General features: G+C 34.3%; 2 protein-coding genes across 2 annotated transcripts; one reads left to right on the top strand and one right to left on the bottom strand.

Moving 5' to 3' along the window:
- Positions 1–10,642: 10,642 nt before the first annotated feature.
- LOC141685891 (secreted RxLR effector protein 161-like) lies at positions 10,643–11,065 on the top strand. The gene has a single exon (XM_074490969.1). The coding sequence runs from the start codon at positions 10,643–10,645 to the stop codon at positions 11,063–11,065; it is 423 nt and encodes a 140-aa protein (XP_074347070.1).
- A 1,585-nt stretch (positions 11,066–12,650) lies between these two features.
- Positions 12,651–14,579, bottom strand: LOC141707041 (F-box/kelch-repeat protein At3g23880-like). The gene has a single exon (XM_074510007.1). The coding sequence runs from the start codon at positions 14,489–14,491 to the stop codon at positions 13,334–13,336; it is 1,158 nt and encodes a 385-aa protein (XP_074366108.1). The 5' UTR covers positions 14,492–14,579; the 3' UTR covers positions 12,651–13,333.
- Positions 14,580–16,643: the final 2,064 nt, after the last annotated feature.

Genomic DNA, 16,643 nt, shown 5'->3' with positions numbered 1-16,643 from the left:
CCTCAAGCTTCAACGCAATATTGGGACGAACGACGATCACCGCCCTTCGAGCTATAACTTCCATCTCCCATTTGAAAATGAAGTTCCCTACAGATTTTGGTATAGGAGAAATGGTAGGTGATCAAGCAACGGCTAGGCAGTGTTACCTAACCATTGTTTCTCCAAGGAAAAAGACAGATGAAGATTTAACGGTCAATCAAGTACTCGACATCGATCCAAGAGAATTGATCGACACATCTACGAGCAATTCATGCTCTCCTCTCAAGGAAACTGTAGATATAGAAGTATTTGAAGGAAACCCCAATAAAACAACAAGAATTGGCAAGAGTCTCTCCTCATATCTCAAGAAAGAAATCACGAACCTTATCCGGTAATTCTCCGACATTTTTGCTTGGGATCCGAAGGACATGCCCGGGATTCCGGAGGTCGTGGCACGACACTCGCTGCACATTAGTAAGGACACCAGGCCTGTGTGACAAATACACCGCATATTCTCGGCCGAGAAAAGAGCCGCCATCGACCAAGAGGTCGACCGACTCCTCGACGCCGGCTTCATCGAGCCTGTGCAATTTCCCACATGGATATCAAATGTGGTACTAGTCAAGAAAAGCAATGGGAAGTGGAGAATGTGCATCGATTACTCAGATGTTAATAGGGCATGCCCCAAAATTTTTTACCCTTTGCCGAATATTGACCAACTCATCGATGTTGCGGCGGGAAATGAACTCCTCTTCTTTATGGACACCTTTTCAGGATATAATCAAATTAAGATGGATTCCCACGATTGGCAACAGACCGCGTTCATCACGCATAGGGGAGTCTTTGGTTACAAGGTGATGCCCTTCGGATTAATCAATGTGGGTGCCACTTTTCAACAGACGATGGATAAAATATTCTCCTCACAAATAGGAAGGAACATGCCGATATACGTCGATGACATGACTACAAAATCAAAAGTTGCCTCAGATCATGTAACAGATCTTCGAGAAACGTTCACTAACGCAAGGGCAAACAACATGCGACTGAACCCAGCAAAATGTTCATTCGGCCTTACGACGGGTAAATTCTTAGGGAAGATCATGTGTGGCATGCAGATATAAAAAAAAGAGAGAGAGAGGGTTGGAAGAAGGAAGTACGCATACCCGTCCAGCCCGACTTTTACATCGATCAACAAGATCCTCGCGCCTTCGACCCTCATACGCCACCGAATCCTGAGGAAGATTGAAAAGATTAACCGCCCTCAAAGGCACGGTGGATCCACCCTTCCATTATTCGGAGGGCTGAATCTCGACCCTCATCACCTCCTTCTTAGAGCGCGGGTCGACAGTATTCCCCATAAAAACCTTGTTTCCAGCAACCGTCAAAGTCTTGTTTACTCCCTCGGCAACAACCTCCTGACCACCAGCCAAGACCTCATCTTTTTCCCGCCGAAGACGCTTACGAGGGTTAACCTCCACACGGACGAGGTCTGACACGACCCTTTCATTATCCTCGACCACTTTATTCCCCTGATCATCGAGCAGTTCTATAGAAACCGAATGAGGGACCCCCGACGGTCCAGGTTTAGCCGCATTAGAAGGCTTCCTTGAAGCACGTTACAACAACATCATCATTGCCTTATCCATCCCTTCTCGAACCCCGCCGTCTAAAACCTTCTTCAAAGAGGCTCCTGCCACTGAAGCACAAAATAAAAAGAAGCGAATCAGAGACTCTATATATATACATACGAAAACAAACAGACAAGAGCTTACGGTAACAACTACAAAACAAAACAAGTCACATAGACAAAATAGGGGCAACAACAAATAAGACATCCCCCTTACAATCGTGCATTTCCAAAAAGCCAGAATCCTTCAAGTCTAAATGCGTATACCATGTTCTCGACCTATGAAACTCATCGAGATAAGTAGTATCGTGTTTCTCCAAGTTGTTCAAATAATCGATCGTACCCTGACTAACCTTCCCGCTAGGTTTTAGAAATACCAAATCAGGACCCCCAACGAACAACCATTGGGTGTGATAACCGGAGTTCGATAATCTAACACTAACAATCTTCATCCTCTTATGTCGAGAGTCGAAGTATACTTGCCCGCCATAATAACGCACACCGTAAATAGAGAAAAACAACTTCAGAGTCGGCGGTCGACCCTTATCACAACATAATGCCACGAAACCACTTAACTGAGCAATAGAATTCGGCGTCAACTGTCCAAGGCCGCACCCAATGGCCTCATACATCGTTAGGAAGAAAGGATGCATCGGCAAACGAAGACCAAATTGAAACATAATCATTGTAACTTCATACATTCCGAACTCGGGCATCATCCAAACCCTCTCATCAGCTGTCGGCACCCGATACCGATAACCATTAGACATGTCGATATAACTCTTCAACTTGCTCACATGAGGGTCAGCGGTGATGTAATAACTAAGATAATTCAGACTGGGATTACTCTCAAACTCGATCCTGCCTAACTTAAGACTCTCCTCGACTACCCTATTCCTGAAATCTAGGGTACGAGGACTTAGAGGAGGAGAAGGCAAAGGACCGGCGGGCATACCCTTTAAAAACTCATCGCTCTCCAGAAAATCAAAAGATCCACATTGACCTAAATCCGGAATTTCAAGGTTATCCAAGTTCAAAATAGACTCTTCATCGCCCTCCTCTAAGGGTCGCTTCCCAGGATCCCGATTGGAAGCACTACGCGAAGACGACGATGAGGAAAAGTCGGCCATCTTAAATTCGCAAACCACAGACAAATACGATTGACTCACAGATAAGAAAGAAGTAAAAAGAGAGAAAGAACATAACTTACAAGCAGTTTGTGAACGGAGGGCGTGCAACAGCTGCTTTTTAGATGGTCTGGGAGGAAACCGAAGAGTCTAGTCCGCCAATCTGCAAAGAAACTTGAAAAAATAAATTCAAAAACACACATGAACGGCTATATATATGTCCTAAAAAAACAAACAACAAAAACAACAACAAGACAAAAAACATTGTTTTTCTTTCTTTTTTGGCACACACATTTCACTTCTATCTTGAGTTTACAATTGCTTTTGTTTTCTTGTTTGTTTTTTCTTATCGTCCTTTTTCATTTTATTCCCCTATCCGATCACTAACTTTATTCAGGTACCGAAGCAAAATCTCAAAATTCAAAGCGCAAAAGTGAAGAAGTAGAAAAACGCAAATCTAAAGATATTGCGCAAACTGGGAGGGGGACAAATGTTGGACCAGGACAATAGGGCCCAAATGAATTATAGTTAGGATAATTGTGAAACATAATGTAAAGCCCAAGAAGGCCCACTTTGTAAGATAAAAGCCCATTTAGGACTTAGTATAAATAAAAGACATCAACCTCACTTGAAGGGGTTGGCAAATTAAAATAAAGAGACAATCTCCTAAAATCACAGTGCCTGTTTGGGAAATCTTAAAATAAGTAACTTATGACTTAAAATGATTAAGTGCAAAATAAGTGATAAGTTGATAAATACTTATAATTTCTATAAGTGTTTTGATAAATTTACTTATAAGTCAGAAGTTTTTTTACTTAAATGAATTAAAACAAATAATTATTAAATACAATTATCTCAGTTCATGAATCTTAAATTAGTAAATATTTAAAATTTTATATTTTAAAATCAAAACTTTAGAAAAAAATGAAAAAATGAAAATAAGTTGGAAAAAAGTACGCCCCTGCCAACTTTCAACTTATCAGCTTATAAGTTGTAAATTCAGCTTGTAAGTTGGGTCGACAAACACCCGTCGATAAGTTGTTACGGGCTTATAAGCCATAAGTGTCTTATAAGTATATTGTCAAACAGGCCCATAGTCTAATAATATAATAATATTGTTGCAACATCACATGCTATTTTCATTATCTGCACAATCCTCTTCACCCTCATTATACCTTTTACCAAAAGTGATTCTGAATATAACCGAGCTTGTCAAATTCATAAGAGTCTTGCTCAAATCTACGATACTGGAATCAGCAGCAGCTCCATCACGTATCTCTTTAACCATTCGTGCAATTTCTTCATCACGAATAGGTTGAAATGACTGGGACCTTTGAGAATTAAAAAGATGAAGATTAGAAAATCTTCTCATGCTGCTCTAGTAGTCACCATATGGTGCAAAAATAAAGCCTATGTTGTTGTAAGATAGCCGATTAGTGCCAACTGAAGTTGGCCTATTTGTAAAACAAAGATCGTGGTATGTGAAAATCTCTCTGGCTACGGTTGCACAGGAGCTGACTATGATTTGAACAGAGCCTAGCTGCAAGGACATGAGAGAGCCATATTTTTGGTAAGTTGGTGCAAGTAGACGTGAGTTTTTATGCTGTCAAACTGGTGCATGCTTCCTATAAATTGATGCCTCTTGTCTTCATTTTGTCTGACTGAAGCTTATGCTTTTGTGCGACTTTCTTTCATTCAAAGTAGACAAATCAATCTTCTTATGCTCTAATTTGATAGCTCTGGAAAAACAACCTGTACTCATACAAATATTCTTGTTGTCCATGCCCTCGCTAGCCTAGCTAAGCGCCAGATTCACCAAAAATGATCGGGACAGGCCCAACTTATCAATTGTAGATGTGAGAGAGGCATAAGGATGCTGAACCTTCAGCTGAAAATTCAGAGCCTTTAATTAATTTGCTCAGCCTCGATCACTCTTTCGCGTATTGTGCCAACCAACCCACTGGAAGGGCCATTTTAAAAAGTACAAGGCTGGATATATGGTCTCATACTACTTTCCCAGACAGAAGTGGATGTTTTTATCTTCTACGTAGCAGGTACTTCAGCCTCAGCATATCTACTGTAACTATCATGCTCCCAGAAATTTCTTTAAATATCATAAGAATTGTTGTAATTGATAAAACGTTGTCTGGGACATTGTAGCTATTTTTTATGGCAGGTGCCATTTTAGCAACCAAAGGATGGCAGTTTCTGTTGAATGGCCTACGGTCACCACGAAAAGGTCCAACTTGAGACCGGTAGGTTTGCCCAAGAGCCATACGTCTGCAAATAACCTGATGCTTGTGTCCATGTACTTGATTTCCAGGAAAAATATCTCTGGTTTTTTTGTTAGCTTCTCTTCCGCGCTTCTTGGTTTTTCACATCTTTGCAGAAGATGCTAGCGTCATCTATTTTCTTTTTGAAAATTGGAGACCTGTTTTATATTTTTGTTTGTTTGCTACTTCCTTGTTTTATGACACCTATAAGTATATTTGCTCTACTAGCATTAGCTATAATCATTAGTTATATTCATAATATTATTTTTTATTAATTTTAAATATAAAATTAAAATAAGTTTTATTAATTATTTTTTTAAAGGGAGTTTAATTAATTATGTTCTATATTTAATAAAAAGATATTTAATTATAATATTATAACATTATCATATTTATATAATTATTTTAAAGTAAACATTATGAAATAAAAATGAATAATTATTATGAACATTAAATAAAATATATGACTAAAACATATCTTATACTATTAAAAAATTTATAAATTTAGATAACAATAAAATAACTTTATTACACTTAATATTACATAACATTATTATTTTATAAATAAAAATAAAAACACGTGGCTGCTACCCATTAAGTGCGCACGGGCGACATGCTCTGGTTTAGGAGTCATAATCATAAATTCTCCTCCCGTGAGATTCCAACATGTGACCAAGACGATAATTATCCCTCTTTAACCAACCGAGTCAACTCTTGCGGGCTATATACATCATTTTTATATTATAATATTATATATTTTTAAATCTTAAATATGTTATAAAAAATATAAAAATAAAATTTAGAATAAGATTTAGGCTTAGATTATGGTTAATGTAAGAGGGAGATGACTAGTAGTATTATAGATGATATCAAAACAATCAAAAAATGTGGCATGCGTCTCTTCCGTTATTTAAAATTATACCTAAGTGTTCCATTTTTTACATATTAGATATTATAGAATGATATATAAATATTATACGTAACATGTGCATAACATTGGAGATGTTGTTATAGGCTTATAAGTCATAAGTACTCACAGGCTCTCGTTTTTTATTTTACCAGCCCATTTAAAGTAATGTTATGAATTGACTGTTATATTCAAAGGTTAAATAGTAAAGCTACATGTAGGAGTAGAAAACTTGCAATTCATTTAATGTACTTGTTCCCTCCTTTGTTTATAAATAGCCACATTCAGTCTGAAACAAATGACACCCCGAGCATCTTCACTGCTCTTTCTCCTCCTCAGCTTTCTCCGATAAAAATATAGTAGTTCTTTTATTGTGCTTTTTTATTGTTATTATAACCAGTATTTTATAACACGTTATCAGCACGAAGCCCTGCCGAAACTGAGAAGGTATAATTTTAATTTAAATATGCATATATATGAGTAGACGTGGTTACACCCTCTACATATAATTTTTATATATCTATGACCGAAGTAGACGTGGTTATACCCTCTACTAATAAATTAAATATATATGGCCGGAGCACCGTCTATTAAAATTATTTTACGGTACCATTTAATTTTGGGTAATACCGAAGTATAATGGGAACCTTAATTTATAAATTGCATAACTATCAGATAATAATTTTTTGCCCCTAACTAACTTATGCAGGATTGTCCACTTTAATTTATTATTGGTCGGAGATAACCTGCATACGCAGACGTCCGTATGGCGGATGAAAATCCATTTGTCATTTTATATATAGATCTGTTTATAATATCAATGATATATACATTGAGTATTGCATACTTGTTAACGCACCCGATTAAGTAAGATTTCATGTAATATTTACATTGATAAATTAAAATTTAATAATTTTCATGTTAATTCAGATTTAGTATGACAAATATTACAAGCTTGTCGTTCGTTTCCTTGGACATTTCTGGGGATAATTATTTATCATGGGTACAAGATGTAAAGTTGCACTTGGGTTCAAAGAAATTAAGCGATACAATAAAGGTAGAAAATAAATCCACGGCTAAAGAAAACTTTACCTCCATAATTTTTCTTCGACACCACATGCATGAAGATTTAAAATCTGAGTACTTAGAAGTCGAGGATTCTTTTATTTTATGGTAAAATCTAAAGGATAGGTTCGATCACTAAAAACTAGTTTATCTACCTGCAGCTGAAAATGATTGGGCTAATTTAAGACTTCAGGATTTTAAGAGTGTCCGAGCATATAGCTCTGCTTTGTTCAAAATAAGTTCTAGGCTTATTATGTGTGGTGAGAAAGTTACGGAAAAAAGAAAAATCGATAAAACACTATTAACTTTTCACCCCAACAATATCAACTTAGTAGAGATGTACAGGGAGCGCAAATTCACTAAGTTCGGGGATCTTCTATCAACTCTCCTCGTTGCTGAACAGAATCATAAATTGGTGATTAAGAATCATCAATCCCGTCCAACAGGATCTGCCCCATTACCTGAAGTAAATAACATGTCATTCCAGTAGAATCTACGTGGAAAAGGGTATAGAAGTGGATGGAGCCAAGGGCGGTACCGTGGACGAGGTCGGAGTCACGAGCATTTTCGTCCATATAACAACTCTGGTCACCGAAAGTGGCAATCTGAATCACAGAGTAAAAGAAAGGCATCACGAGGAGGAAAAACTGAAAATGTTTGTTATAGGTGCGGCATGAATGGGCACTGGACACGTAATTGTCATACCCCAGATCATCTTGTTAAGTTATACCAATCTTCTCAAAAATCAAAAGAGAAAATGGTAGAAACAAATTTCGCCAACAATAACATAGATGATTTCTCGAGAATCACAACTGGAGGAATAAGTATTAATGGTCTGAATGAACCTAACGAAACTCCCATATGGGAGGCTGAAGATTAGTTTCATATAATTATTATAGTAGTGTGTATTGTGTGCTTTATTTTGTTTGAACTATGTAGTGTGTTATGTTCTTATCAAATAAATTATGTTTCTTAATTATATACAGAATGGATTCTGAAGATATATGCATTGCTGATTGTGGTACAACTCATACGATTATAAATAACCAAAAGTATTTTACCCAAATAACCAAAACCCAAAGCTCAAGTCGGAATGATTTCCGGCGTATCTAATATAATCGAATGTTTTGGAAAAGCTAGTTTCGTCCTACCTAACGGTACCCACATACACATTTCAAATGCATTATATTCTAGTAAGTCTACTAGAAATCTTCTTAGTTTTAAAGATATCCGACTCAACAATTTTCACATCGAAACTACCTCTGAGGCTGATAGAGAATATCTTCTTATTACTTCCGTTAATCCTAGCAACAAGAAAATCTTAGAAAAGTTTCACTCACTTTCCTCAGGATTATATATGATGAAAATTAGAACTATTGAGTCACACAATGTCGTTGCTTCCAAACTCATAGATCCAAAATCTTTTACACTTTGGCATGAAAGATTAGGTCATCCTGACATCTCTATGATGCGTCGTATTATAGAGAATTCTACTGGTCATCCTCTTAAAGATTTTAAAGTTCTTTCCAACAATGACCTTCCATGTTCAGCATGTTCTTTAGGAAAATTGATTACTCGACCATCCCCTACTAAAGTTCGGCTTGAAAGCCCAATTTTTTTAGAAAGGATCCAAGGGGACATATGTGGACCTATACACCCATCATCTGGCCCATTTAGGTACTTCATGGTATTAATCGATGTCTCAACTAGATGGTATCATGTTTGTCTTCTCTCAACTCGTAATGATGCTTTTGCAAAACTACTTGCCCAAATAATCAAATTACGAGCTCAATTCCCAGATCATTGCATTAAGTCAATTCGTTTAGATAATGCCGATGAATTCACATCTGCAACTTTTGTCGACTATTACATGTGTGTAGGAATCTCAGTTGAACACCCAGTTCCTCATGTACATACACAAAATGGGTTAGCCGAGTCTTTAATAAAAAGGCTCCAACTTATTGCAAGACCGTTGTTGTTGAAAGCAAAATTACCTACATCTATTTGGGGTCACGCAAAACTTCATGCTGCTAATATTATTAGGATTAGACCAACTTCCTACAACCAACATTCTCCACTACAACTGGTACTTGGTCAAGTTCCTAATATTTCTCACTTCAAAATTTTCGGAAGTGCTGTATATGTGCCGATTGCTCCACCACAAAGATCAAAGATGGAAGCTCAAAGAAGAATAGGTATCTACGTTGATTTTGATTCCACATCTATAATTAGATATCTGGAGCCCCTAACCGGATACTTATTTACCGCAAGATATGCAGATTGTCATTTTGACGAGTCTATGTTTCCTCCCTTAGGGGGAGATAAATATTCAAACAAGGTTATTCCTGACATAACATGGAATGCATCAGGATTATATTTTGTAGATCCACGTACCGGCCAATGCGAACTTGAAGTTAAAAGAATTATTCATATGCAAAATATCGCAAATCAAATGCCTGACGCATTTAACGATTCTAGAAATATAACTAAATCTCAAATACTTGCAGTAAATACTCCAGCTAGAATAGATATACCAATTCAAAAATCAGATACAAAAGAATTGGTTACAGAATCAAAACCATGCCTGAAGCGTGGTAGACCGGTTGGTGCAAAAGATGTTGCACCACGAAAAAGAAAAATAAAGAAAATTGCCCCTGAAGTGGCACATGCTCCAGAAGAAGCAAATACCCCTAAAGTAGTATTATCTCCTGAAGAGATTTCAGTCCCCGAAGATACGGGATTAAACAATCATGAAATTTTAATAAATTATGTGCATGATATAAAATTATGGGATCGAAGTAAAGCCATAATCGATGATGTATTTGTGTATTCCGCAGCATTGGATGTAGACATAAATTCTGATCCTGAACCACAAAGTGTGGATGAATGCCGTCGATGAAAAGACTGGCTAAAATGGAAAGATGCAATCCAAACAGAATTAAATTCATTGCGTAAAAGATAAGTATTTGGACCTGTTGTCCAAACACCAATCAGTGTGAGCCCTGTTGGAAATAAATGGGTATTCATAAGAAAACGAAATGAAAAGAATGAAATTATCAGATATAAAGCCCGACTTGTAGCACATGAGTTATCTCAAAGGCCTGACATTGATTATCAAGAGACATACTCGCCAGTGATGGATGACATTACTTTTCGTTTTATATTAGGTATGGCATCTAAAGAAAAATTGGAAACACGTCTTATGGACGTCGTTACTGCACACCTGTATGGTTCACTTGATAGTGAAATTTTTATGAAAATCCCAGAAAGGTTAAAAATGGATGAGTTCAAGAAACCTCGTCATAAATACTCCATTAAACTTCAACGATCATTGTATGGACTTAAACAATCTGGTCGTATGTGGTATAACAGACTTAGTTGTTATTTACAAAAGAATGGGTATATTAGTAACCAAATTTCTCCATGTGTTTTTATCAAAAAATCACAATCTGGTTTTGTGATTATTGCTGTATATGTGAATGATTTAAACCTTGTAGGAACAGCTACAAAGGTTGATGAAGCTGTCATATACCTAAAGATAGAGTTTGAAATGAAAGATCTTGGAAGGACAAAATATTGTCTTGGTATACAAGTCGAGCACTTGTCATCGGGAATTTTCCTCCACCAATCTACATATATAGAAAAGGTTTTGAACATATTTTACATGGATAAATCTCATCCATTGACTACTCCAATGGTGGTTAGATTTTTAGAGCCTGATAATGATCCATTTCGACCACGAGAAGATGATGAAGAGGTTCTTGGTCCTGAAATCCCATATCTAGGTGCAATTGGTGCACTTATGTATCTTGCAAATAATACAAGGCCAGATATTGCATTTGTTGTGAATTTATTGGCTAGATTTAGCTCTGCTCCGATGGACATACATTGGAATGGAATTAAACATATATTTCGTTATCTTCGGGGAACAACAGACTTTGAATTATTCTTCCCGAAAAACTCAACATCTCAGTTGATCGGATATACAAACGTTAGAAACTTGTCAGATCCTCATTTTGGCAAATCACAAACTGGATATGTATTTACATATTGCGGTGCAGCCATTTCCTGGAAATCCACGAAGTAAACTACAGTGGCAACCTCAACAAATCACTCAGAACTCATTGCAATTCATGAAGCCAGTAGAGAATATATTTGGTTGCGGTCTATCATCAAGAATATTCAAGAATCATGTGGATTGCCAGACATCACAAGAAGTCCTACTGTCATGTTTGAGGACAACACTGCATGCATTGATCAACTCAAGGAAGGATATATCAAAGGGGACAGGACGAAACACATTTCACCAAAATTCTTCTACACTCATGAGCTTCAAAAGAATGGTGAAATTGATGTACAACAAATTCGGTCATGTGACAACCTTGCTGATTTATTCACAAAATCATTACCGAATTCAACATTTGGGAAGTTACGACATAACATTGGAATGCGGCGACTTAAGGATTTGTTACAACAAAACTTCAGAGAATGATTAGTTTTTCCAAGGGGAGATTGTACTCTTTTTCCTTTGTCAAATTTTTATCCCACTGAGTTTTTTTTGGCAAGGTTTTAACGAGGTAGTGTATGATCCACTATATAATAACAATCAAAGGGGAGTGTTACGAATTGATTGTTATATTCAAAGGTTAAATAGTAAAGTTACATGTAGGAGTAGAAAACTTACAATTCATTTAATGTACTTGTTCTCTCCTTTGACTATAAATAGCCACATTCAGTAAGAAACAAATGACAGCCCGAGCATCTTTTCTACTCTTTCTCCTCCTCAGCTCTCTCCGATAAAAATATAATAGTTTTTTTAGTAGTTCTTTTATTGCGCTCTTTTATTGTTACTATAACCAGTATTTTATAACAAATTCGTGTATACGGCTCCCTTTCTATTTTTGATCAAGCGACTACTATGCTAAAAATTTGAGGTACATTTTGAGTTCTTTTTTTCCCATAGTTTTTTTACTCTCTGCTCTCTAAACCCAAAGAACAAAACAAGTGGGTTATTTTGAGTTCTTTTTTTCCCATACTTTTTTTACTCTCTGCTCCAAACCCAAAGAACAAAACAAGTGGGTAATGACCCATTTTGCAGTCCACCTTCTTCCGTTACCGCAAGCTTTTCGCAAACTGTACCGTTCAAACTTTGTACTGAAATTACTTTTCATGTATGATTACATTTTTTATATATAAATAATGTAAATTTTATCTTTTTAAATCCAAATATAATTTAAGTGAAATTTTAATTAAGACACAAAATTTGCCAAACACTAATTTCAAGTATTTTTTTTCCTAAACACATACATTCTAGTTAAATTTAGAAAATCCACTTTTCACTTAAAGTAAATAATTTACATTTTAAGTGATCAGTAACTATTTTTAAGTTAAGCCAAACGGGCTCTGAGTAAGTTAATAACATAAATTTATTTACTAGGACAAAATAACTTTTTATTTCAATACGTACCTGATTTCTACATGTGCTTGTACATTTATATATATATATATATATATATATATATATATATATATATATATATATATATATATCTCCAAGTAATACTTGAGAGTTTTCAAACACAATAATACAAACCTTTACGTCTAATGATCCGAAATAAAGGTTAAGATCATACAACAAATTTTGCTCAATAAATGCAAATATGAGCCGGAGGTGAAATGACAAGTATTAGTCAGATTTACAATTCAACGCAGATACATATGTGACAAGTGTGAGTGGCTAACACGCATTAGTGATGCAACATCTCAATAAGAGGACTCCATAAACCACACACAATGTAGAAACAAACCATCACTCAACAAGCAACGATAATCACTGGAAAAAAATTACAATCCACCCATTACAACATTATAAAACGGCTTGCTACAAGGGAGAGGAGAGTGACACATGCTAGTATGCTACAAGGTTATAGCACATAAAGATGTGCTTGTTACAAGTTCCGCAAACGGGTCACATGGCTATGGACAGGCTGGTTGTGGTGGCAGACATACAAATGTTTGTTGAGTGTCTTGGAAATTTGAACCTGCGGTACATATGATATTCTCCTCTTTCATAAACATCTAGCGTTTCAATTTCAGACTGGGTTCTGATCCCCCACGAATGATTATGAAATCATCTATATTACCATCTTTCTGATCACCAATTACATCCTATCGGGTGATGTCTACTCGTGTAATGCATGTTCCTCGGATTATATCAATTGTACATCTAGTTTTCTAAGCTACGAAAAGGATTAGAAGATATATTAGAAACATCGAGCAGTATCAAGCTATGGTCAAAGATTAATTTGTTCTATTATTTTATAAAATACAATACAACAGAGAAGAATAACAACATTCAAAAACTCCAATCTATAACAAAAATATCAGACTCGGCTTCACTGATAAGCATTGGGTGCATTCCCTTGACAGAAACTAGACTCTCTATGTAACTATAGCTACATGGGCAAAAGACCTTGGAAACAGGGCCATAATAGTCATAAACTTCATTGCCAAACATGTTAATTCCATGGGATTCCTGGCTGATAGTAACTAAATTGAGACACAAGTTTCTCCTAAATAGTAAATCACCGTTACTAAAGCAATTAAGTAATGGCATATTCTTTGGTACTTTGATGGATGTGACGGAGTAATTCTTACTCCAACTACCTGATCTTTCATTGAAAATATAAACATCAACTGATCTGGGAGTATAGTCGGGAGTATAATCAAACAACATAGCAAGAGAATCCCTCAAATTCACCATAACCCTATTTTGTGTGGTTGCCATGACATATTTAATGCCAGGCAACAACTTAAAAACCTCATGATGGAGATCAAAGTAAATAACAAAATAATGTTCAGGTGATTCGACGCCATAATTATACCAATAAGGACGTCCATGGACAATTGTAGGCCATGGAAAAAGAATACCGTGTAGTAGAAAACTAGACTCAATGCTATTGTTACCCCAAGATTCAGCATTACACGAGTAGACATCGGCTACTAATGGTGACGGGGAATCATAAGACATGGTAATAAAAATAACTTTATAATCATCAGTAAAAGAATCAAAACCAAACCCCACAGATACACCAGAATCAAGTGGAATATGAGATGCCTTGAATTGCGTAAAAAAATCCTTGTACTGGCTTGTAGCAGGGTTCCATATTCCGATAAAGGGTATCGAATTTGGCAAATTATGGTACACGCACACTAACCCATTAACTGAACCGCTTACTTTCAAGTATTGTGAATTTAAAAGGTTTAATTTGTACTCATATGCACGATTAGAACGATACTTGACAATGAGGGTGGCGTTATTACAATCCAAACAAGAGTGAGCGAGATGAGATTTGGCAAAACAAGGGTCGCATGAAAGCAGATATCGCCAAGATTTACAGACACATCTGAATCTCACAAGTGATTTTACTGGTAATCTGATAAGAATCTCACCTTTGATTATGTCTTCAGGAAGAATAGCAAGTGATTTGTTCTTAGAGAAGAGGCTACCCATTGCTGTTGCTGTTGCTGTTGAGACAGTTTCCCCAATTGCATACCCGATTCAAGAGCTCACAGTATTGTTCGTATATGCACTACATCGAAATTTTAATTCTAATTGAAATTGAATTCTAATTCTAATTCTAATATATATCGAAGTTAATTTCTTCTATTAATTTAAATTTTAATTTATATTGAATCTAGTTTTATTATATTTGATATTAAAGTCAAATATTTTACAAGTTTAAATTATAATTCATATTGATGTCTATATTATTCTAATATTGATATTGATATTATTATAATTGATACTGAAGTCAATTTATTCAACTAATTTAATTTTTATTTAAAAAATTCTATAATTTTTTTTCCTATAATAAACAATTTAATCATTATATAAATATTATAGATATCAATATATATATATATATATGGGTAGAAATCTATGGGGAGGTCTTTTAGATATAGGTCCATAGAGATTCATTATTAAAAAAAATATAAATACATAATTTATTTAATTTTTCATCATATATAGTTACAAATTTAAATTATCAATTAAAATAGAAGTTGCATAATTTTTTTATTTAAAAAATCCTTGAAATTTGATGAAATGGTTTAAAGTGGTTCTGTGGTAAAATCACGCTTATCCAAAAGAATTTCATAATAGAATCAAATTTAAAATCGTTTTAAAAAAATCAATTGTTAAACATTTTATTATATTTAATTATAATTATTATTCTACATTAGTAAATAATTTCAAAAAATTATATAATAAAATTAAGGGTTCTCTACGATTTTTTATATAAGAGAGTTCTTTATTGAAAAAAGGCCTATGTATATACTATCAAAAGTTAATTTATCAAAATGTAATTTGATTATATTAATACTACTATACTGTTATTAAGTATCATTATCTTTTTCAAATATCTTTTATTAAAAAATCATGAATATATAAGGATATTAATATATTTATTATGAAATTATATCTTTTAAAAAATTTAAATGAGCAAATTTAAGTTTTTAATACAAATTATTTTTTAAAAAAAGTTACATAATATTAAAAAAAAGATTCGTGCATCGCACAGGTTTTAATCTAATAATATATTATAATAAACAAATTATTGAATTTTTGGTAGTCGGCCGGTACTTGCTGAAATTACTTAATTATTCTTCCTAACTAATATAACATTAAACTAATTAAAATTGAAGCCAATTAATTCTATAAATTTATTAGATTTCGATTTCTGCCCGACAAGAACGTAACCAATAATCTCATTGTGCCCATCTGGGAAATCTTAAAATAAGTAACTTATGAATTAAATTAAATTAGTGACTTACAAGTGGTAAGTAGACGAATACTTATAAGTTATATAAGTATTTAGAAAATTTTACTTATAAGTGAGATTCTTTTTACTTAAATGAACTAAAATAAATGATTTTTAAATATAATTCTCGTAATCCGTGAATTTTAAATTATATTAACATTTTAATACTTATTTTTTAAAACTAAAATTAATAAAAAAGAAAAATCAAAATAATTTGAGAAAAAGTATGTCCTTACTAATATTCAACTTCTTAGCTTATAAATTCGACTTATAAGTTAGGTCGACAAACATTTCTGATAAGATGTTTCGGGCTTATAAGTCACTTATAATTTTGGTCGACAAACATTCATTGATAAGTTGTTACGAGTTTATAAATCATAAGCTCACTTACAAGCCCGTGCTAAACAGACACATTATCTCGTGAAAGGGCCACTCCAATTCGTGAAAAAAAACCACCCTTAATTCCAAATACACATTTGTTAATATTAGCTTAAAACTTGTGTGATAAAAAATCTTTTTTAATATTATTTATTTTTAAAAAATTTAAATTAAACTATAATTTTAAAGTTTCTCATTTTAATTTTTAAAATAATATAATTTCATGGTAAATATATTAATATCTTCATGATTTTTTAGTAAAAGATATTTGAAAAATACAATGATATGTTAGGTAAGAAGTGCAACACATGGGGGATGTGAATGTATTTCCTGTTTTCCTGATTTTTTTAGTGTTGTGGATTATGGAACTAAACAGTTAGGAGAATTTGTAGTGATAAAATATCAAATATAAACACACGAACAATTTATCAAAACCCCACTTGATTTATATTAAATCATATTTGT

This window comes from Apium graveolens, chromosome 2 (genome assembly GCF_009905375.1).
Source record: "Apium graveolens cultivar Ventura chromosome 2, ASM990537v1, whole genome shotgun sequence".
Taxonomy (NCBI): domain Eukaryota; kingdom Viridiplantae; phylum Streptophyta; class Magnoliopsida; order Apiales; family Apiaceae; genus Apium; species Apium graveolens.
Note: the sequence above shows the minus strand (reverse complement) of the source record. Positions and strands in the feature narration are given on the sequence as shown.

Coding starts and splice junctions, on each gene's coding strand:
- LOC141685891 (XM_074490969.1), top strand. CDS start 10,643: ATGGATAAATCTCATCCATTGACTACTCCAATGGTGGTTAGATTTTTA.
- LOC141707041 (XM_074510007.1), bottom strand. CDS start 14,491: ATGGGTAGCCTCTTCTCTAAGAACAAATCACTTGCTATTCTTCCTGAA.